The sequence below is a fragment of the Xenopus tropicalis genome, chromosome 5, assembly GCF_000004195.4.
Source record: "Xenopus tropicalis strain Nigerian chromosome 5, UCB_Xtro_10.0, whole genome shotgun sequence".
Lineage (NCBI taxonomy): Eukaryota > Metazoa > Chordata > Amphibia > Anura > Pipidae > Xenopus > Xenopus tropicalis.
Genome location: NC_030681.2, coordinates 114396444 through 114421518, shown reverse-complemented (window position 1 = coordinate 114421518; position 25075 = coordinate 114396444). Strand labels below are relative to the sequence as shown.

At 36.4% G+C, this 25075-nt stretch overlaps 1 protein-coding gene across 1 annotated transcript; it reads left to right on the top strand.

Moving 5' to 3' along the window:
- The first annotated feature begins 2696 nt into the window (after positions 1–2696).
- Positions 2697–23743, top strand: otol1 (otolin 1). The gene is made up of 5 exons (XM_031903017.1): positions 2697–2797; positions 9936–10301; positions 18286–18375; positions 21274–21345; positions 22218–23743. The coding sequence occupies exons 2-5, from the start codon at positions 9944–9946 to the stop codon at positions 23120–23122; spliced, it is 1425 nt and encodes a 474-aa protein (XP_031758877.1). The 5' UTR covers positions 2697–2797; positions 9936–9943; the 3' UTR covers positions 23123–23743.
- The last annotated feature ends 1332 nt before the right edge of the window (positions 23744–25075 follow it).

The following is a 25075-nucleotide window of genomic DNA, read 5'->3' as shown; positions in this document are numbered from 1 at the left end:
ATAAAAATAGGCACATTATATGAAACAAATGGTGAATGTAAAATGCAAAAGTACGATAGGCTATCTAATAATAACTAGGCAATTCGTTTTTTCAGACAAGAAATGAATATTTGCATATAGATTATATTAATATAAATCAACAGCCAACACTTGCATGCAGAGTGGAAATACAATACTAAGAATGCTTTTTAAAAAGATTATTTATATATACATGGAAATATATATTGTACAACTATCTGTCTATTTCTGTAGAGCATGAGATTAAAGGTAATGCACTAATAGAATTCATGATAAATCACACGTTTATTAGATGTGGATGAATTCCTCAGTCACTGCCGAGATCTTCTTCAATCCTCAGTGGTAGTAAAAAGTTGATCCATTTTAATAACTCTGAGTTTGAGAAAACTTCCTATGGGTATGATGTATTTAATCTTCTGTGGCACATTGTGCTAACAACTACATCCCATCAGTGCCCTATTTTTAGCATTATTTTTCCCTATTTTAGCTATCACAAATGTATTGTATGTAATTTTTGTGCATATTTTATCAAATTCACTGAGCTTCTTCCCCCATAATTGCAGATTTGAGTTTTGCCTCAACCTCAGTATATTCTCTTTGACTTCTCAAGACACCACTGCTGAGCCAGATAGAAGCATTAAAGGAGATATTTTGTTTATTCTCTAAGACAATTACTTACCACAAAACAAATCAATTTCCTTCTGAATTCTAAATAGAACAAGGTAGCTGCTGGTCACTGCTGAGGAAGCAAATGATCAGCACTATTGTAAAGCTTGCCGCATCCTAAGGGGTTAAGGTATATACATTTTCTACACATTCACCTCAGCACATATATTTCATTCTCTCTTAGCATGAGAATAACCCTTGGAATAGGACCCCAGCCCTGGCTAATTTAAAGCAGTTAAGATGATACTTACTCCCAACAGCCGTGACTCTGACTATTGCATGAGTGGTGGGATATTTACAATGACAAGGTTTGTTCTCAGCCATGACTGCATTTAAAAGCTTCTGGTCAAAAGAGGAGTCAATTGAATGGAAATCACATCCTGCACTTTGCTAGTTCTCCAGTTCCTAGAAACAGAGAGTATTTAGACCTGTGCTCTTGCACTTTATGGGTATTGTTTCTTTTGAAAGCCATAATGGCATTAACGTATTTCATGGTGCATGTCATTGTGATATTGATCATGCACACTTCCTTCATTTGTATGTGCCATTGACCAGACAAAACTGCCTTTATGGCTGCAACTTTAAGAATGATCATATGTTGAGTGCAGGGGCACTCAACATATAAAATAAATGGTTTTATATAAATTAGTAGCTATTTATGCTGATCCTTAACAGAATTAGATACATTGCAATGGACATGTTGTTTTACTCAACTATATAAGATTGCTACTGTTGAATGTATATTTTATGAGCTATAGATGGTATGTGAAAATCTGCAATAATATGGGATAGTGACAAATGTTAAATACAGTAATAAACTCTACAATAGGAAACGATAAGTTATAAAGCCATAATGAAAAGTAATGAAAAGGCTACATACTCATAACCTGTTGATAATGAAAGTTTCTCTTTTACAACCACAGAGATTCACAGTTTGAGCTGACAACCTCCTAACATATACTCTATTACCTTCATCAAATTATAATGAAAATATGTTTTAGCATCCCAATAAGTGTGAAATTATTGCTGTTAAACTGGACCTTTGCTTAGGCAGCTGTAACAGCTTACGAATGAAAAATGCTAGAAAGTATGGTAATAGTTATTGCATATAAATATGAAAAAGCCCAACAGCTATTTGGGGATTTTCCTTGGAATATGACCTCAATAGCCAAAAGCAAAACAAACATATATTTGATTACATTTTTATATAGCATCACAAAATATTTTATAGAAAGAGCAAAATCACACAAGGGCTAAAATAAATCCAGTAACACAAAGAACTAAGACAAATGCCAGAAAGGTGCCTAACAAAATACCTTACAGGATGTTTAGGATAAGAGACACACCAAAAATAAAGAAAATATGTGGGTGTATTGCTCTGAGTGTTACCTTTAAAATTGGTTTTGTGAAGGACTGTATAAACTAATAAAAATCTCATAGGTTAGAGATATGAGACTAAGCAGAACAAATTTGTCATTGCTTCCGTCAGCTTTAGATATTGCTAGAATAGACCATTGGATGAACTGAGGTGACCATTCTATGAATGAGGTGAACATAAGGATCAAGTGTGATTGGACTGGGAGAAAATACAGATTATTCATAAAAGGTGTAAATAGAAAAAGTAGAAATGTATATTACCAGGTGGTGCAAACTTCAGTTATAGTGGTCAAGGGACTAGGATTAAAAGATAATATGTTATTGGCCAAAAGAATCTGTGAGCCTAGTCTCTAGCATGTGCCATTTATCATTGTTTTTCCTTAGAAAGATAGGGAAATATATGGTGTTTATGCCTGGTAGGAAAATGGATTTTGATTGGTAATATGGCTTTAGATGGTGATAACCCATACTATTTGAAATAGAAATGCTACTTCTGTCTGAACAGAAGAGGTAATGAAAAGGATTGGTGTCATCTGCATAGAGGTGGTAAGAGTAACCAAAGCAGGCGATGAGGTCACCAAGAGACAGAATATAAACAGAGGAGAAGCAGACACAGGACAGACCCTTGGGATACTCTTACTGACAGTTCAATAGCTGATGAAGAACACTGAGAAGTGTTACTGAAGTTGCGATTGAAGAGATAGGAGAATACCAGGATAAGAGTCAAGGAAGCCAAGTGAGTGAAGATTTTGTACTATAAAAGGAGATAATGGTCAACAGTATCAATTGCTGTAGACAGTACGTATAAAAGAAGTATATACTGTAAATGGATCAAGGTTTTCAGACCCTTCACCCATTAATGGCTTTGTTTATCTTGTTGGCATGAGCTCAAGGGAAGCTGATTTAAAAGGTATCCAGAATAGAGCTGGCATTTAGAAATTGTGAAAAAACTTGGTTGTTATCAAGGCAGACTGATTAAGAGGAGGGTATTCTACCCTCCTCTATGTATTGGTATTGACTAGATATATTCTATTGGAGAGGGATGAACTGGGAATTTCAATTAAGGTGGAAACCAACAGGAAATTAGATAGATGGACAAGGGTAGGCGACAAAGAAGAATCAAGTTTTTCTCTGTGAAAAAACAAGATATCACAGTGTAAGACATTTAATTTGGGACTTAGCCAGGGAGGGAAGTAAATACAAGACCAAAGAAAAAAGAGCTTTTAAATCAACAATCGACTAAATAGTGTAGTGGAGAGTCCAGATGAGAAGAGCTTTGGAGGCTATGGCAGCTAGTAGATTAATCTTTCTGCAGAAAACTAATGTGGCAGGGATAGAGTTGAGGAAATAATAAAAAATAAGAGGTTATAATGCTATAAAGTGGGACAACAAAGGGCAGAAAAAAGTCTGATGAAAAACAAGTTAGAAAAATTGCATTACATCTCATACTATATATATATAATATTATAATATATAATCAATCAAGGATTTGACAAATCTATGGTGTAATTAATACAATAACATGATGTAGTCACATGGATTGCTACGTCTAAACTGTAGGTTTAAAGATTAGAGCAGATGATCTGCCCTTAAAGTCTCTCCTTTATCATTAGGTAAATCAAGGCCCACCAGCTAATTGTATGAATTTATAATTCTATTCCTTGTATATAAATGTAGAAGAACAGCAAATCAGTGCTAGAATGAAGAAGCCACTATTCAGGAAATAAGACTAAGAATTGTAGAAATAAACTTTAATTAGGCAATTATGATGGTTGCATTCCTTTAAAATCCCCAAATCAACGGTATCAAACTGGAGGCTGAGTATTTATACCCCTGAAGGCGCTTGATAAATTTGCCTTTGGGCTGAATGACAGAACATGCAGTAACTGCTATATTTTTAACATGACAACATATATTCAATGGCTTTGTAATTCTGAAATATTACATGGCATCTCAACATTACTTGGCTCATGCTCCTTGGGAATGTTATATACAATGTCATATAATAGCAAGTGCTCTGGAGTCCAACGGCTAAAGAAAGATCTTTCCATTACACCATCAATTTTCAGGCAAAGCTCACACGAAGGAGCAATAGCATACGTGTTTTTGATTCATGGCACTCATATGCAGTTACTTAATTTAATAGTCAGTATGGGAAATACAGTTCAGGATCTTAGCTGGCTCTGAGCTAGCAATGTAGTCCCAAAGCTGTTGTACAAGTAGAAACAGCATTTAGACTTCAGAATTTTAAAGAAATAAGAGCAAAGTGGCATCTTATTTCTGTTTTCTGCATCCTAGGAAAGCAAATTGTATTATTTGTTCTATTTTATACATTCTTAATAAAAGAAACTGAATCAAGCATAATGTGTGATCTAACTTGGCCAAATATAAAATAATATTGGGCATAATTAACTTTAAAAGAGGGTAGAAAGAGTCTTTCCCAGCAGGAAGCATCATGCACACTGTATTGTGGCAACTGAAGAAAAGCTGGGGACAGCCTAATATGCAATAATAAACGTATTCTAATCACCAGAGATATGGTGCTTGCTTACGTATTACTATGTAATATGAAAATAAACACATTTTCTTTCATATATTGCAAGAATGATTCCAATAACAAGAAGCAAATGCTGAATCTATATATAACATAAATCCATTGCTGGCTTCAATCTTTATTTCAAATGCAAATTACTGCCAAGCCTGCCAAGCATGGGGTCCTAGCAATTTCATCCTGCATTCAACAAGAATAACCCCTGAGAAACACAACGATTATATGTAAGAGGAGATAATTTGCCATTGGCCTATTTCTGGTAGTATGGTGTGTGTTTCACATAAAATTCTGGGTTCACATTTGAATTTTCAACCATATTTTGGATTTCATCATGGATTTCATCAATAGGCATTTCTATTGTGTCAAAAGGCACAGTGAACACTGTTTTAAAAAGAACGTTCCAGAACTGACACAAACCCCACTGAAACTGCAGGAAGCAAACTGTACCTAATTTGTGTTACAAAGCACAAATTCCATCTGTTTTGATGCATTGGGTGCAATTTTGGCAGACAACTCAAAGTAAAAAGCACTGCATTCGTAAATTACCCCTTATGTTTTTTTTTTTTATATTCAGGGGAAACAGGGAAATCAAAGCTACCCCATTTTTGGTTCTGGAAAAGTAGGTTCAAAGTGCATTGATAAGGTTCCTGCAATATGAACTTCTTACCTGTATGACAAAACAGATCAGACATATGGTGAAGGATCTCTAGTTAAACTAACCTAGGTAATTAATGATAGCATGAGACCTAATTAATGTTCTGTAACTGCTTTATAATAAAAAAATTAAAGATATGTGCATTTTTTTAAACAAAAGAACAGACAGCATCAGTTTATATTGCTCATGTTGGAAAATTATGTATATAGGTGTACATAGTTACTGAACATAGAAAAACAGGGTTCTCGGCAAGGAAACCTGAAGCTGACCTCCTTTGCTGGAAATTTCCTTGGAATTGAAAAGGAATTCCCTTAAAAACAGTATCTCCCTGCTTCTTTCCAAGGCTCTGAATAGGGAAAATAGATGTAGAAATTATTATTGGGCACTATTATTCATATGGCTGTAAATTAAAGGAGAACTTAAGCTTAACAAGAAGTAGGGTAAAAATGTTCCATTATAGTTTCGGGGGTTCTGTATCAGCAACCACAGCCCTTTAGGATTAAAGATCTTACCTTCAAATATGCTCTCAGTATCTTCTCATCTGCTTTTTTGCAGATTTCCAGCATATCCTCTGTGCTGCTGTCAGTAACCTAAGCTTAGGGGTTTACAATATACTGTATATATAGAATATAGAAGCTCTTTTTCTACTTGAGGATTTTTGACGACTCTAAGGGGCAGATTTATCAAAATGTCAGTTTAGAGCTTAATACAAAAAAACTCACCCATGTTCTATTCATTCCTTTGGGATTTTTAGAAGCTTTTTTTTTTCAAATGATGAGCTCTAAAGTTCACCCATTGATAAATAGGCTTCTAAAAAGCCCATAGGAATGAATAGAACGTGGGTGAGTTTTTATGTACTAAGCTCTAAACTCACATTTTGATAAATCTGTCCCTTAATCTTAGCTTAGTTTAGCTCAACAGCTGCCCAGAGCACACTGAGCATGTGAGTATCACTGACACGTCTAACAAAATCCAAGAACTGTGAAGGCCTGGATCATTATTACTATAGAGATGCTGAACCTTTAGGCTGGTGCCTAAAGTCATTTATATTTATTATTTTATTGGGTTTAGTTCTCCTTTAAGACAGGGGTATTTAAAACGAACCACTCATTTTAGTGAGATTAAATAGCTGTAAACATTTCTGCATGAAATCAACCTATAACTGAGCAGATGTCAACTGAAATCTTGACAAAATAGGAAACAAGGCTGGTTTAGTAAGTACTTGAGATCTAAAGTAAAGGAACTATGAACGTTAGAAACTAGGTCTGCTAAAACTCTGTAATTAGGCAAATTGCAAGACATATTTCTAGTGCAAATACACAAGGGTCTAACTGGCATATTTTGTGTTCGACCTCCAAACCTACATTTCAGTTGTTAATTTACTTCCCTATATATACACCTAAAGCAGTCCTAGTTATTAAGTCTGGCTCCACACAATATATAATAAGTACAAAGCAACCTTCCTTAGTCTTCAGTTATATTAACTGATCAGCCCTTACAAACATAGTGGAATCCCAAAATAATTGCATAGTAACCAAACAACAAATTTGTGCAACTTCATGAAACATTTGAATGACTTTTCACAGCCTTTTCGATTTCTGTTGTCCTTGACCAGAGAAGCTCAGTTGGCACGGTGTTATTTACCTAGGCTTCTTTCCCTTTTTTATTTTCTTTTTTAGACAAGTTAACAGTGAAAGTATTTGTATTTTGTTCAACTGCACTTTAATTTTGAACTAAATGCAGCACTTATCTGAAAAATGAAAATGCAGGTTGGGCACATTGCAGCAGCAGAATCAGTATGACATTCTTGAATAGACTGAGCATGGTAGCCTTAGGTTCAGTGGTCATGCTGTGCCAGTGATTCAGTTAAAGGGCTTTTTACATTATTCAAATAGACCCTGCGGCTAATGCATATTTAAGGTGCAGCGGATGCATATTCAAATACCTGTGCCGAGCTATCTATAACTCTGGTGTCTAGGAGCCCTTAAGGATATATAAAGAAATCCAAGTACATAGTGATATTCAGGTTGCAGTGATTTATATTGCTTCTGTATTGGCTCTGCTTGTAGATTCTACCTTGCCTTAGGCTGATGGCACAGGCTACATATCCTCCAGTAGTGCTTTTCAGCTGGCGGAGAGGTGCCTATATCAGCCCATGCTGCCTGTCAGGCCTGAAAACAACTATTGGCCTAAAAATGGTCATTATAATCAAAGACAAGTGGATTCTGGTGCTTCCCTGCCACAAGAAAAACATTAGAAGAGAATGTGCCCTGTGTTCAATTAGCATTAGCATGAGATAATAAGGAATATGAACAGTTTAATGGATATCAGACAAACCACATATACTTATATATAAATATATGCTTATAAACTAAATAATGGGATTCCACTTTTGCTTTAAGGAAAATATTCTCTATAGTACATAACACCACCTACAGTGATGCAGTTAATGAACATTGTGATGGTTCAACATGCCTAGGGATAAACTTTCCTTCTTACAAAACAGTGGAGTTGAAGAGTAAAGGGATGAGTTTACTACATTACATTGTCACATAGCATATAAAGTACTGGATACAGTACATTTATAATAATAATTTAGACTTGTGATGAGCATGAAAACATATAGGGGCTGTTTCATCAAAGTACAAGTTCAAATCCCAAAATGGGTAAAATTCGGATTAGATACGATAATTTCTGATGATCAGAAATGTCACGAATATGCTTACGAAAGAATTGTATTAGTCACGATAATATCATAATGGCGATCCGGAAGTCACAACATTTTCGTATCTGAAAGCTCGTAATGGGGGGAAAACCTTTGTGAATTTGATCCTTCTGTGCATGTTTTTGGAAGCCTCCCATAGGACTCAATGTCACTCTGCAGCTCCAACCTGGCCCAAGGAAAGTCACGATACTGAAGCTTGAATGAATCCGAAACTACGATTTTGTCGCACAAATTGTCGTGCTTTTTGTCGCAAAGTATAAAAAAGTTGCAAAAAATACGCACAGTATGAACACTTAGAAAAAATATGTTTTATTTGTAATTGGAAGCAATCGTACTTTGATAAATGGGCCCCATAATATTTGATCCCTATTCATTGGGCAATAAGCTCCTTGACAGTACAGGTCTTTGTACTAAAGATAGTGGCAGAAAGATATGGGAATCCAATCTGGTTCTGAGAGAAAGGGCCAACTGTATGATACTGTCTGTATGGTTCCCTTAAGCTAGCCATACATAAGATCTACTTATTTAGCAAGGTCGCCAAACAAGCAGATTTTTCAATCATATGCCAATCTAAAGGTGGCCATACACGCACCGAGAATATTGTACGAAACCTCGTTTCGTACGATATTGGGTGCGTGTATGGTATGTCGGCGAGTCGACCGATATCGCAGGAAGCTGCTGATATCGGCCGACTCCCCGATCGGACCAGTTTGAAAATTTTGATCGGTCGCCATAGAAGGCGCTTGACCAAAATCTCCCTTTAGCGCTGAATCGGCAGAAGGAGGTAGAAATCCTATTGTTTCTACCTCCTTACCTGCCGATTCAGCCCTGAATGGTGTGTGGCGGATCTGACGATGTTTCGTGCGACCGATGGTCGTACGAAACATCGTCAGATCGCCACGTGTATGGCCAGCTTAAGGTAGGCAGTATTGGGCTAATCTGATTGTTTGGCCCTCAGGCACAACAACAGGGATACAGACCCATGCATGGGTAAATAAGCTGCTGAATCGGTCTGAAGGGGTCGAATTGGCAGCCTAAATCTGCCCATGTATGGCCACCTTTAGTCTATTATTTGGAGCAGCCAAAGTCTTTGATCGTCTTTAAACACTGGAACACAGATTGAAAGAGAAAGTTGCAGGTCTTTAAATAAATTAAATTATATTGAATAATTTGTATGGAAGGAAAATATAAAGATCAGTTCTAACATGTTTCCTACAAAAATGGGCTTATTTATCAGTTTTCAAGTCAGTGAATTTGAGATTTGTTTTTCTATTTGAAATAAACTTACATTTCAAATGCTTGCTTATTTATTAATAAGGAAAACTTGAAATAAAACAACTTGAATACCTTGAATTTTAGAGTTTACAAACTTGCATATCTCACATTGAAAATATTGCTTGACTTTGCCTAGGGTAACTCCCACTGATTTCTTTATAAACTCGCAAGCTTCTAGATGGTGAATTTTTACATTCATGTTTTTGGTTTTTTTGCACTTATATAAATAGATATTTAATCTATGCTCCATTTGCTAAACTCTATTTGTGAAAGACACATTCATTTTAGGGACTGTAGCCCTTTGGTAACTGGATTCCATGACTGCAGCTCTGTTATGTGGAGACTGGAATCTATGACTATTGTGTTGAGTGCAGAACTCTTCTTTGCAGTAGCATAGTGCATGTTTCACTGTCATAAAAAGATGAATCTTTGAGTTCTTTTCTGGGCAAAGTTATTTGTAATCCACACATTCACTCTAACATGACAATATAAAGCACAAGAAAGGGGCATGCTTGGAAATGCAATGTGATCACATGGATATCACAAAGGAACATGTTACAATGGCTGTAAATATTGTATGTGTGTTTACATCACACTGAACTAATAAAAGTAAATCCATAGAAATGTATCAGCACAGCATGAATAATCTGTTGCTTTTTTTTCTTCAGATATAAAAATGGGAACTTTATCATGGCCAACAGCCACTTTTATTACCATTGTTGTCACAATGTGTTTGGAAGCGAGAACCACTCCGCCAGCAAAGAATACTAAGAGAGCTTATAATATGGAGATTGCAAATGGTTTAGAGATGTCCCATGCTTCGCCAACAGAAGAGACTCTGTTCCCTGAAATGCCAGAGATCACTGATACCACTACTGAACTGGCCACATTAAATCCAGATTCCAGAACAGCCACCACTCTTTATCCCTTTGACAATTTCACACTGGAAACGCCAGATTTCTTTTTTAACTGCTGTGAGTGTTGCGCACCAATGCCTGGACCAAAAGGCGATTCCGGTGCAATGGGCTTCCCAGGTAACATAACCCCCTCTAAATGGTTCTAAATGGTATAATTGATAAGTTAAAGCTTCACAAGTTGCACATTTTGTATTCCGTATGGTCTGTGAGTGAGTGAAACCACTGAAAAATATTACTTTTTGGCTGCACTAATAACCTACAAGATTTGTTTGGCATAGACCTTACACTTGAGTTCCACTTGAGTTGCTGGGCATTTGCCCAGGGTCCAACAGTATGGGGGATGCATTTCATTTGCAATAACTTCTGAATGAAGCAATAATCCCCATTACAATCAGCTGAAAGAGCACTGCCATATTACAATGTCAATGTATTTTTACATTTTTTTAAATTTATGCTTGAATTACAAAGAACTTAATGGAATGTGACACCCATGTTGTTCTTTTAACATTCTATTTAATTTAAAATGTAGTGTAGGAGTTAACAATGTTTTCAAAGTTTATTGCAAAGCTGGTTTCTAATGCCCAGAGTAATCTCATCACTAATGATAATAAATCACTAAGCACCTTATCCTGCAGCTGATTGCTTGATAATTGTAGCAGGTTTTCTTTGTGCTCCATTATCATAGCAGGTCCATCGTTAGAAGAAGGAAAACAAAAGGAACTGTAATTTTTATTAGAGCCACAAATCATTTCCAAAGCCAAGCCTTTTGTACCTTGCTGTTCCCAGATTCGGCAAAATTGGAAAACTGCACAGTAAATCACACGATTGCCCAATAAAAGAAATTACTGTGGTTACATCCTGTGCTCGTTATTCATACAAAATTACCAACTGCTTACTTGTTTTGTCAGTAGAGTCACAGCCCATAACTTATTTATTTGCATTAAGGTGTGATTCTTACACACTCTCTGGGTGCAACAATAGTATATTTTCCTGTATTATACTTTTTGGTTATTTTAAGGTAAATATAAGTAAGTAAAAATAAAATGAGGCTAAAGCCAGATGTGCAAATGTTTTCTTGGTTATGTTCATTTACAAGTTTCTTACTTCTACACCATATTATAGGGTACAGCTATAGGTGCAATGCACAGAGGGAGACATGTTCTCAATATCTGCCTTTTATATGTGTACAAATCATTTGTGGATTGATAGTGCAGTTTCTATGTAAGATGATTCTGTATTGAATTACGTGACACTGGGCCAACAATTGCATCATAACAAGGGTCTATTTATTCCTCACCTGACAGGATTCCTGGCAGGCTGATATTGTTTCCCTGTACATGGTCTAATAAGATGACAACTTAAGGTGGCCATACACGTTCAGATTTTAGTCTTCTTCCGACAAACATTCAGATATTGGTCGTATATTTAAATGCAAAAATTTAAAACTAACATTCAGAATGAAATTGTAGGATAAAGCAATTTGGAGGACGTTCTGAACATGAAATAGTTATCAGACACCAAATGTACGAGTGACTTCCATTGTAGGTCCAACAAGGATATAGTCTGATACATGTGCAGATTTTATTGGTAACCAACCGAAATTTTCTAACCTGGCCGAAAGACTAAATGATTGATTGCCATGGTACGAAAATTATCAGAAGTATTATTCTGAGCCCACACACAGCCCAAAAACTAGCTTTAGTCTGGAATGGCCTAGTTGGCAGCTAATATTAACTAATATATGGCCACCCTTAGAGCACTCTGCCACTAGAGGCATTCTAAAAAGGGTGGGTCAGAGGTTTGGTGCAGAATTTAATGGTGGGCTTAGACTAATGCTTTGTTGACCACTATCTGTTTATATTACTACTATATTTTGCTATTTAAGTTTTTATAACAGATTTTACAAGAAAAAAAAAATTGTCTTGTGTTAAAATACCAAATGTTTGTATTTACACCGAGGTGGAATAATAAGAGAAAAAAGTAAAAACAACCCCTTATGGATCTCTTACAACCTTCAATCAAATGGATAATTTGAACTAAAGTTACCAGTGCTTTTAGTGCTTAACTGGGCTGATAGATCAAAAAATTGATTCAATCTGAAGTAACTTCCCTCTATAGGAACCCCACTTATTTAATTAACACCTTATAATCAACTCATACAGTAATCAGTGCTTCTGATAAATTATCAAAAGGAATTATCAGAGGCACTGATCACTGTATGATTGAAAGCACTGGCCACTTTAGTTAGATTTGACGAGATATGCATGTATAATATTAACCACAGACACAGTATGAGGGGTGCCTGAGTTACGTCAACGAGAATGGCTTTTGGCACCCAGCTGAGGTAAGAGAAAGGAAAGTAATGGAATATGAAGAATTAAAAATGTTAAAGGAACAGTAACACCAAAAAATGAAAGTGTATAAAAATAATTAATATATTATATACTATTGCTCGGCACTGGTAAAAGTTGTGTGTTTTCTTCATAAACACTACTGCAATTTATATAAATACCCTGCTGTGTAGTCATGGGGGCAGCCATTTAAAAAAAAAAAAGGAGAAAAGGCACAGGTTACTAAGCAGATAACAGATAAGTAGCAGATTCCCATTGTATTCTACACAGTTTATCTGGTATCTTCTTATGTAACCTGTGCCTTTTCTCCTTTTTTCAATTTAAATGGCTGCCCCCATGACTACACAGCAGCTATTTCTATTAACTATAGTAGTCTTTCTGAAGCAAACACGCAACTTTTACCAGTGCAGGGCAACAGTACATCATATTTTAATTATTTTAAAACATTTTTATTTTTTAGTGTTACTGTTCCTTTAAAAAGACATTCACTATTGGCCGCACCACCTCACAAATTATTCATATTCACAATCACAGTCACTTGAACTGTGAAGTTGAACTGTTCAACATTCTGTTTTTAACTGTTTCTAAAATGATTGATTTGACCATTTTAATTCTGGTCCAATCACATAAAATCAATTAGCCAAAATGAAAACCAGGTTAAAAGATGAAAAGATGTTTTAACTTCATCCACAAAAAACAATAATCTGTGTTCCACAGTAGGTAAGAGTAGACAAAAAACAGTTGTCACTGAAAGTAACTCACCAAACTTAAAAAGGTGTGGTCCATGTGCATCAGCCCCAGAGTGGAAACGTGTATAAAACAGCATACCGATGGAGCTAAGGTGTCAAAAAACCAAGTGGTAAATTAAAACAAAAAACTTTATTGCAGCAACATCTCTATTGCCTTACAAATGAGCACTTAATTATAGGCTAGTCTATAATTAAGAGCTCATGGAGCACAAAACATGTAAGGTAATAGAGATGTTGCTTCAATTGACCCATACACATTATAGGCCACTGTTGGAAACCCAGCTGCTTGAGGGATATCAGCTAACCTAGACCCTTGTGTAGCTAGCATAGGACAGTCTCTAACAAATAAATACAAAAAAATCATTGGTGACTTATCATTTTAAACTGAATTTTATATTGTTATCACCAAAATATACACTTGGAAAAACCCAAGCAGGAAATTGTGCTAAATCATTAGTGAATGCCTAGCATTCAATTATTGTTAGGGCAGCTGCTGTGTAATACGATTCTGCATCATCCCAGAAGCTGTTTTTCTATGGAAAGAGCTCCATGTTTCTAATTACAGGCACAACAATTTGTAAATATTGTGAATTGCTGTCTTCCAGTATATGTTCTAGCTGAAATACTTTCATTGTATAAAAGCAGAATATAATGTGTTCCTTCCTTTATAATATGATATGTGACTGGTGTTGATATTGCTATCAGCTTCCTAGCATATTGCTGCTTAAAGGGTACATTTTAATGTCCTTAGATATAATTGTATCCTCACTCCTATTTTAATAGAATTTGTTAGAATAGAAGTTTGGATTTTGCTAGAAACTCAATGCATCAAGGATCAAAGGAACACAAAACATGAGGTTTGAAGGTAAAGAAATGTTCAGAATGACAAAAAGAACATAACGCATGCAAACAATTCCATGGTTACATTTTGCTACATTACCTAATGGAAAATATACAAGCAAATGGTATAAAAGCAAATTCTTGTATTGGAGAAGTACAAACCACACAGATGATGTTTAATTTTGTGTTAGTGCAGAAAGCCTGGGGACTTAAGTTAGATAAGTTAGATTGTAGGTTTTTCAAGTAGGACACCGTTATATTTCTGATGTAATGATATATCGACAAATAGGAAAAAATGTATGTTCTGTAATTAGTGTCAGTGTGCAATATATTTAATGAAACCTCTTAATATTATTTTCATATAAAAAAATATGCCACCTTCAAGCAGTTATTTAAAAATGCTCTATGGGCATTGATAACTTGCGGTGTAATAATGAACAATTACTTATTACAAAATGTATTTTTTTTTTATTTTAATCTGATAAGTTGTGTATAACATTCTGCCCATAGTCGCCTTAGGCCACAGTACCAACATTATAAGTAAAAATTACTGTGCAGGGGGAGAGTGCAGAAAATGGGGCGCTCAGTTCTGCCTAGGGTCTCTGTAGATGACCCCTTATGTAGGTTTCAAATTGGTGATTACTTTACTGTTTACAGGTTTTTCACTTTGTATTGGAGATATATGGGAAATTGTATAAAAAGTCGGAAACTGAAAAAAAAGAGCACAAAAAAGAATAAAAATTTGCATTTCACAATGTAATAATGTTCATTAGACTGGTGACTTAATCTTTTGGAGCAAACTTTTTCATTAAAGGAGAAGGAAAGTCATTTTGGCATTTTACTGCCAATAGATCCGCCACATTAGTGCCACCTAGAACAATATATTTATTCTGCAGAAACCATGACCATACCTGAGTAAACAGCTCTAGAAGCTTTCTCTGTTTGCTTAAGATAGCAGCTGCCATTTTATGTAGCTTCCTGCTTGCAGTCTAGCCGTTATAGCTGAGATCACACATTCCTAAGGGAGGGGGGAGGGAGTTCTTAGCATTCTCATGGTAGGGGGAGCAGGAGAGGGGAGAGAGAAGAGAACTGCGCAGACTCTGTCCACGGGAATTAAGGATGTTTCTGAGAGAGGAAGTCAGACACTGGAACATCATGTTTACAAAAAAAGAGACAAGAAATCCTGTGTTTCTTTTGATAGAGAACTTAGTGCAGCATTACTGTAAGTGCTTATGTCTGTATTTACATAGACCTTTCTGATAAATCTTACTTAATTTTTACCTTTCCTTTTCCTTTAAAGGACGTCAACACCAAAAATAATGTACATAACTCCAAGCAACCTTCCAATGTGAATTTATTGAAAATTTTTAGTGTTTTAAAAGTTATTTGTAAATGTAATTGCTATTGAAAGCAGCATTTGCTGAAATCCTGGTTGTTACTTTTTAAACAATGTTGCATCAGTCATTGGTCAGTCTCCCCCAGCTAGACAGGTCTGTCATTCTGCTGCCTTGTGTTACAATGTTTCAAATGCCAGAACCACCAGGGCAGAGAACAGAAAATGACAGGCAAACACTGCTTCTAATAGCAATAATACATACAAATAAGTCAAAAACATTGCAATATACATGTATTTAATGTATATAGCAATGCTGCTTAGAATGATGCTTTCTTTTATTAGGCAAAAAATTATATTTTGGGTTGACCTGTCCTTTAAGAAGTTTTAATAAATAAAGTGCGCACTGTTGCAAGTAATACAATTCACAAACTTTCTTCCACTGTCTGAAGTGGTCACTAAACATTTTCCGTGTTCGTAGAGCCCATATTAAATTTGCAGAAAGGCAAATTTGCTCGCACAGGGGCTTATAAAATAAAGGGACTAATGATGGCTTACTGCAACCTTTACCATGTATTTTTATGGTTTGATTAGATTTTTTTCCAGCATTCTGTGTAGATGTAGATGACATTTATGTGTGTGCATTGCCTGTTACTCCATAGCATGATATCACATTTCCCATATCAAGGTGTACTCAGTGTATATGAATAGGTTGTAGGCAGAGCCATAAGGCTCTGCCTACAACTTATTCATATACACTGAGTACACCTTGATATGGGAGGCAGAAATGTAATGAGGTTAGATTACTCTTGACTGCTTTATGGTGGGGACTTTTCATGTTTAAAAAGCTTTCACATTAGTATGGCCTCCTACAGTGATCCCCAACCTTTTTTACTCGTGAGCAACATTTCAATGAAAAAAAAGCAAGGGAGCAACACAAGCACAAAAACATTCTTAGTAGGTGACCAATAAGGACTCAGAATGATTAATTAGTAGCCCAACACACCTAGAAAGTAGGTTAGTGTTTTTGCTGTCTGCAACCCTAAAATAAATGAGCACAAGTCAAAGTGCAAATGTGATACACAGGAAGCCATTGTTGGATTTTTTACAAAATTTTCATTTTGGGGGTATATGCACTGTGATAAAGATGACTGTGCAAATTATATATCTGAGCACCAGGCATTCTATAAACCAAGCATAGATTGCTATCCATGGGGGTCGGGGGGGCAAATAGATGTCCATTCTCCTGCCCCCTACCCATCCCCTAACTTGTCATTAAGACATGAGAGTTAGAAAGCTGCAGGAAGATTTTGAATCCATGGCAGAGGTAAAATGCAGACTTCTCCGAGGTGCAAGTGCATGTTAGATGTGCAAGGGGCCCGCTCCTGTGCTCTCAGTGCTCTACCACTTGCACCAATGGGAAATGTAAATTACCCATATAGTTGTTAAGTACAGTTGCCAGTAACAAAACGTTGATTTGAGCCATACTATGAGTTAGGAAAACTACACCCCCAACTATGTAGGTCTCTAAAAAATATATGACATTTTAACAGTTCATATGTTACATAAACCATTTTTCATAAAAATATACTTTTTAAGTAGTATGTACCATTGGGTAACTCTTTTAAGTACTAAGGGTTTTACCTGGGATCATCCAATTAACAGTGCACACAAACAAACTATATATAGTTTAATAGGCTACTTAATATTATATAAATTATCTGTTGTAGTGTTCCTTCTGAGGGTATAGTTTTCCTTTGATCAAGGAAAAAAGGTAAGATAATATATCATATAAAGTAAAACAAAAACGAAAAACAAAAGTAAATTTCTCTGCATATGATAATAAATGCTCCAATTCCCAAAATACAATCCGTACCAATCTAAACAGTGAGGTCCGGGTGTAAAAACCCCGGACGTATCGCAAATGCTGTTCAAGGAACACAATGGTCAAGCATAGTCAGTACAAGTCAAAATAGCTCACCGGTATCCCTGGCTGGTCCGGGTGCTCAGGGCCCCGAACCCGTAGCTGAAGGGGAAAAAAAGCCAATTTCAAACGTAGTGGACACCAAGTGCTCCGGACTCCGGGGTCTCTCATAAAATCAAATCTTTATTGTTGCATTAAAAGAAGGAACGCCTAACGCGTTTCGTATGCCAAGCACACTTACTCATAGGCTTAAAACAACTGTACAACAAGGAAGTGTTTAAATAGCATATACACTGTATATGCTATTTAAACATTTCCTTGTTGTACAGTTGTTTTAAGCCTATGAGTAAGTGTGCTTGGCATACGAAACGCGTTAGGCGTTCCTTCTTTTAATGCAACAATATAGTTTTCCTTTAAAATGAAAGTAAAGGTTTTCTGGTTGGTCTGGGTGCTATAACTGGTGCTATATCACATCTGTGTTAGTGAGCCCTTTTGCACACCAAGAAGAAAAGCAACAATAAAAAGCAAAGAACTGATAATACCCAACAGGACAGCATGCAAAGAGTTATCACAGTGAGATTCCATATGTTGATTGATTTAACTGAATATATTTTATATAGATATCTTTTAACAGCTTTTTACCATTGTGGGCATTGTATTTGGTTGTAGTTAGTTCAAGGTGACTATCATTTGTGGCATGAAAGCTGATTTTTGAGTGGGTATTGATTACATCTCTCCCAGGCAAATCACTTTAATAGGACTTGAAAGGAAGGTCTGCAGGGTTTAAAACTCTCTGCAAAAATGCTGGATAATCCTTCAAGCATCGCTGTTGTCAAAAAGGCATTACTTTGCTGTGAACGCATCATGAAATCTATTTATATATTTAGCACTTTTCATTTTGCAGGTCCCAAAGGAGAGACTGGAGACACGGGATTGCCAGGGCTACATGGATCTACTGGGCCCCCAGGTGCAAAGGGCTACAAAGGAGACAAGGGTGTGTAACAATGAAAGCCTATTGATTCCAGCCCTCTTCTGTATATTCTGTTAAAAAGCAGCTGAGAAAAGCACTTTGTGCGTGACTAGGCTTTTCTCATGGTCACAGTAATTACAAAGATTTATATTCCAATGGCAAAAGCAGGTAATACAGTAAAGGAGTCATTCGAACAGCTTGCTCTTGTGATGGTCTCACATACCACTGCATAAGAGGTGATTTTAAAGGACTAGCATTATTGTTCTTATGAAATAACTTTTTATAAAGGCAACCACCTCAAGAGATTTTTTTTCCTTTATCCCCTCCCCCCCTAAAGTGTCATTATACTAAATCATACCAGTAATCCTTTTCTACATTTAGAACAATATATCTAGAAAGGGTACATTAAAGTTTGGATTTTAAAGGAAGAATGTGTTTACCATGCTAGATACATTTTATAATTAATTGCCAAAAAATGTACAGTTCATAAAATCTATTTGTGGCTTTACTATCAATAGCATCACTATAATATGATATATACAATATGTATACATTGTCATTAACTGCAGATCTAAGAATATGTGGTCTGCCATACTTTAACGATGAATTATGGGGTATGGCCCTTTGACTTTGCCCTGCCCCATACTGAAATGGTTATTGCCTTGCTATCATGAATGGAACCCTCTGTCTAGAGAACATTATTTTAAAGTCTTCTAAGTAATCTATTTCATTGTTGAACCTGAGCAAGCCGGCAAAATTTCTGTCTACCTGACCTTTACCAATATTCCAATTATTTCTGATAGATGGTGCATGAACTCCTAATATCAAAGAAAGAGGCCTGCAGAGCTTTCAAATTTAGCACTGCATCCTTTTCTATTTTTTGGACACTTTGCTTTCGGATTAGGTTGGCAGGTACAGTGCGTCTGGGTTGGAGTCACTTTAGTCTTTAACATTTTTCCGTTTGTAGAAAAGTAATTTATAATTTGATAAATGGAGTGTCAAATGTTTAAAACTGTTCTTGTAACCTTTTCTAGACAGATAAGCATAAATTGCTCTTTTTTAGTAGGATCTCTTACATCGCTCATCATACTGAAGACAAACTCAAGATACAGTGAAAATTTCCCATATTGCGTGTAACTGCTTTCCTTTGGAAAGCATAGGAAATTATCTGCCAATTAGAAATGCTGGTGGGTACAAGGTGACAGTTTGATTCAGCTTTTATGAGTGGAGACTACCTTTTGGAGATGGCAGACCATTTCTTGGCATTGGTCACCAAACATTCCCATACTGTTCTATGGAAAGGCAGGCATTTTTAGATATTAGATTTTTTGACCACTATTGGTTTCCCCTTGAGCAACACAGGAGTCAAATGCCTTGTGTGTTAGGCTGCAATGGGATAGAGAGTGAGGACTGCTGTATAACCCACCACCTGACACACCTTGCTAAAGTTACCTGAGCTTGGAGATCTGACTGTCTTGCCGAGCTGGAATACAAATGTAAAGAGTATGCCCCTTCCTGCTCGTCACTGCAATAATTGTAACCCGCAATTTTCCAGGGCCCTGAAATAGCCAGACTGAAATGGTATGTGCCTAGCATTCCCCCCCACCAGAGTTGTGCCCTGCCTCTTCTGCCAACCCCTAATGCCAACTCTGCTCCTCAGTCCTCTTGTGTCTGGGGGTCTCTGTAAAGGGCCCTTTACTAACTCAATGGGGACATAAATTAGGAAAGAAAAGGTTACTTGTCCTTACTATATTGCACTACATATGCAGACCCAGATTTGTGGGCAGGCCACAAAATCCCGGGCCTAGGGTGGTAAAGGCTGGGGGGGGGGGGGGGGGTGGCCACAGGGCATATATCCACTGGGGACTTGGCAGCAAATTTTTATGTGTTTATACATAAAACTGCTAAATCCGACACAATTTGTGTAAATAAAAATTATTTTATGGAAAAGAAAGAAATGAAAGTTTGTAGAGTTACTAAAAGCTCCTGCATTAATACAACTGGAGCTGGCAGAACATTATTCTTCCCTGATACCCAAACACAACTATACTTTCTCTTACAGAAATGATTTTGTTCAATAATAAGGGAGCTCTTATAAATTGCACTACTATATACATCCATCACCAGTGCCTGCATATATTTATTGCACATAATAGATCAGCACAATATACAAACTTATCAATAATTTACCTGTATTCTTTATGGCAGTGTGCTCAAGCACCATAACTTCTATATTTTAATAAAGGGGAAACAGAACAACTTGAGTCCATAAGCATGTATGTATTTAACAACTACATACAAACCAGATGTAAGGGTCTTTACAGTACTTAAAAGTTGCTATAGCTAAATATATAGGTAAAGTAGGGTTTCACGCTGTGATTTTGAAGGGTTTTCATCGTAGACACTTAGGGGCAGATATTTCAAACTGTGAGATCCGAGCTCACTGCAGAAAAATGTACCCACTTTCTGTTCAATCCTGTGGGATTTTTAGATGTGCATTAATCAATGGGTGAAAGTTAGAGTTCACCACTTCATAAAATACATTTCTTAAAATCCCAAAGGAATCAATAGAAAGTGAGTGAATTTTTCTATGGTGAGCTCTAATCTCACATTTTGATAAATCTGCTCCTTAGATCTTTCAGTGATTAATGAGCATAACCCATAAAAGCAGGAAAAATTCAGAAAACATCTTATTTATCTATTACACCTGCAACAAGAACCATTGCTAAATATATTTCATTGTATTTTCAGCAACTCCTCTTGCAGGTCAGACTTCTTCTAGCTCTTGTCTCAAGCATTATCCAGAAGGGTACTGTATTGTATGAGCTTTACAGACAGAGTTGTGAATCCAACTCCATTTTATTTAATGTACCAAGTAGCAGAGTTGTGATTTTAAGGTAATGAAACAATATTTCTGTGCAGGTGAAAAAGGGGAGCATGGGGAACAAGGACTGAGTGGAATCGCAGGTTTCCCAGGGAGGCCAGGAGAAACAGGTAAAACTATTATATTGTCTCTGCTTATTATTTGCCTCTTTCTTACAATTAATTTTGACTTTACCATTCTCTGGATGGGATTTGTAATAATATGCCTTATGCATTTAAAGCCTTTAAATCCCTCGTGTATTAAAAGTACATGAAATAATGGATGCTACCCAATGCAAAGGCCTTGAGCTTTTCTGTATATAACACCATTTTTTGTGTCATGTGTAGTAAAAGTTTACCAGATTTCCAAAGTGAAATCTGGGGACAGGAAGGGACCTGCTAACTGTTTATTGGCTATACCCACTTTTGGGGGCTGATAGTAAACTCCTTGTAGTATAACATAAAATGGTGTAGAAGTTAAATATGCAACATATGAAGTAAACAAAACAACTTGGTGCAGAAACTAAATCATGGTATTTGAACTACCTGTCTACGAAATATCATAGGGGCTTGATTACAGTTTGTGATTACAGATGTTTAAATGGGATGCCATAATGACCAAAAGCATAATAACATTATTATACTAATCTTATGTAGTTTCACATTTTTTGTGCTTTATAAAAGCAATTTCCCCCCCCCCCAAAATATTTCAAATGTTTATAAGCGGGCTCCATAATAAGGACTGTATTTGGAGCAAGTGGGAACTAAGCACTTACCTATCTTGGCTCCGAACTGAGCCATCTGTGCTCTTGTACTGGTGGGACCCTATGACAGGTTTGAAAATTATCATGTTTTATCAACACAATCATATGCTCTTAATTTTCTTGGCAACATGTGTTTTAGGCACTGGTATGACTTGCAGAAGCTGTTTCAAAGAAAATATGATTGAATTACTCATTTGGCCTTGATATCTTGATTTATTCTTGATTTATTATTTTTGACAGGTGAGATCGGAGCTAAAGGTGAAAAGGGGAATATTGGACTTTCTGGCTCAAAAGGCCAGAAAGGAAACAAAGGAGATACTTGTGAGAATGGAACAAATGGAGACAGAGGTGAAAAGGGGGAACAGGGTTTCATAGGTGCAGATGGGGAAAAAGGAGACAAGGGGGAAAAAGGAGATTTAGGAGATAAAGGCAACATTGGAGAGACTGGAGAAAAGGGAGAAAGAGGAGACATTGGGGATAGAGGATTTAAAGGTGATAAGGGCATTAAAGGTGATACAGGACTAAGTGGTCTAAATGGATTAGTAGGCGAACATGGAGAAAAGGGAATACCAGGCCCAAAAGGTGAGAAAGGTGAGACCGGGCCTTTAGGTTTGACAGGTCCAGCAGGGCCAAAGGGAAATTTTGGCAACAAAGGAATTCGAGGAAGTACTGGAAAAAAGGGTTCTAAAGGCCTAAAGGGATCCAAAGGGGAGCTCTTCAAACCTTTCAAATCCGCATTCACTGTTGGTTTATCTAAACCATTTCCCCCACCTAACACACCAATAAAATTTGATAGAATCCTGTACAATGAACAGGAAGAATATAACCCTGCCACTGGGAAATTTAACTGTACCATTGCAGGAACATACGTGTTCTCCTTTCATGTAACAGTCCGTGGCCGCCCTGCTCGAATTAGTATTGTTGTCCAAAATAGGAAAATATTTAAAAGCCGTGAAACTTTATATGGTCAAGAAATAGATCAAGCTTCTTCGATGCTAGTAGTAAGATTAAATGCTGGGGATCAGGTTTGGATGGAGGTTGCAAGAGACTGGAACGGCCTGTATGTGAGCAATGAAGATGACAGCATATTTACAGGGTTTCTTTTATATCCGGATGATGCAGCTGAAACACAGATGCTGGACTAAAGAAAAATGAATGCTATTCGATTAAGTAGCTGAAATCATGGTATAACCAAAAGTGACATTAAAGTTACAAAATATAATATAAAGTAGGGACATTGTTTTTTAATAATATTTAATATGAAAACTGATTCATAACTGTCAGTTTGCAATGATACAATCTGAAGGCAGTTACTGAATGAGTCAGTGGCATTTAGATTTATAACTACTGGGCATATATAGCGGATGGACTTGCTATTAGCCTCATGTGTGAAACTAAATAAACACCTTGCTATTTTATATATTTAGAATAGAACTAGCTCAAAGATCCTGAAATATTGTTCCATTTTATGCATAATGTCAAGTCTGTGAAGAAAAAAATAGAAACCAATTTATAGAATAATAGACTTGCAACAATGATAGAACTGACATATCATTTTACTAGTGATAAATGTAGACAATATTTTGAAAGATGTTTAAAAGCTATAGATTAGGGGTGGAAAAGCTGCAGTTCAGTTGGTGGAGACTGGCGCCTAAACACTTGGACTGCATGGACTGTTTACATGGACTGGGGCAGATTGTCAGCCTGTGTTTATTTGCCTTAAAGGAAATGTAAATTCCCAAAACAAACTAAAATGTAAAATTGCCCAGAGAACTCTTCTAAGCACTTTTGCAATTTACATAGTTTTTACGATTTTATCAGTTTTTACACTGCTAATATAATTAATTGGATGCAATGCCACCTGCTGTCCATTCCAGCTGACTGATCAGAGAAACATCACATAACCCTCCTTCGCAGAGTAACTTCCCAAGATGCTGCTTTTCTCATGAAACTAATCTTCAGCCAACTGTAACCAGTTGTGCAAAATGACTAGAAGGATGAATGTAAATTGCAAAAGTGCTTAACCCCTCTGTTTGTTGCAACTCTGTTTAACTTGTCAAGGATGATAGGTCACCAGTCAAAAATGAGAAAATCTTTAGTGCCTTTAATAGGAAAAGGAAAATATGCACTATATATAAGAGGGAAAGTTATATGTTCCCAGTATTACAGGCAGAATAAATCCAGCTCTAGTCATAGTATATCTGCACACAGCAGAATGTATTTGGCTCAATAAGCACATTTACAGAGGATGGCTAAGGCGTGCTTATTTCTAGTATGAAAACAACCCAGAATGCATTATTGAATGTGACCTGTTCATTGGTTGAAAAACTTGTTAATAAATATTAATTGGTCTGTACATTCTTTGTCTTTTCATGTGTTCACCAATTCTTTTTTATCTTGTATCATTTTCCCAGTATGCCTTTGGCCCTGGCCCTTTGCTCTCATCTAGATGCATATTTGTCCAAATTAACTAGAGCAAGACAAAAGAATCTTGCATAATGACTTTTTCTATAACCACGGGGTTTACGTGTCTATTTTTGGAAGGTCTCAAATGGGTAAACTAAGGGGCTGATTTACTAACCCACGAATCCGACCCGAATTGGAAAAGTTCCGACTTGAAAACGAATATTTTGCGACTTTTTCGTATGTTTTGCGATTTTTTCGGATTCTGTACGAATTTTTCGGATCCAATACGATTTTTGCGTAAAAACGCGAGTTTTTCGTATCCATTACGAAAGTTGCGTAAAAAGTTGCGCATTTTGCGTAGCGTTAAAACTTACGCGAAAAGTTGCGCATTTTTCGTAGCGTTAAAACTTAACGCTACAAAAAATGCGCAACTTTTCGCGTAAGTTTTAACGCTACGCAAAATGCGCAACTTTTTACGCAACTTTCGTAATGGATAGGAAAACTCGCGTTTTTACGCAAAAATCGTATTGGATCCGAAAAATTCGTAAAGAATCCGAAAAAATCGCAAAACATACGAAAAAATCGCAAAGTACCGATCATTACGAAAAAAACGCAATCGGACTCCATTCGACCCGTTCGTGGGTAAGTAAATCAGCCCCTAAGACTATGGTAAGTCGCAGCCAAAAATAAAA

What these genes read in the sequence shown, in the direction of transcription:
- otol1 (XM_031903017.1), top strand. Translation starts at nt 9,944, where the DNA reads ATGGGAACTTTATCATGGCCAACAGCCACTTTTATTACCATTGTTGTC. An exon ending in GGGCTACAAAGGAGACAAGG is followed by an intron (nt 18,376 to 21,273) that starts GTGTGTAACAAT and finishes ATTTCTGTGCAG; the next exon opens with GTGAAAAAGGGGAGCATGGG. An exon ending in AGGGAGGCCAGGAGAAACAG is followed by an intron (nt 21,346 to 22,217) that starts GTAAAACTATTA and finishes TATTTTTGACAG; the next exon opens with GTGAGATCGGAGCTAAAGGT.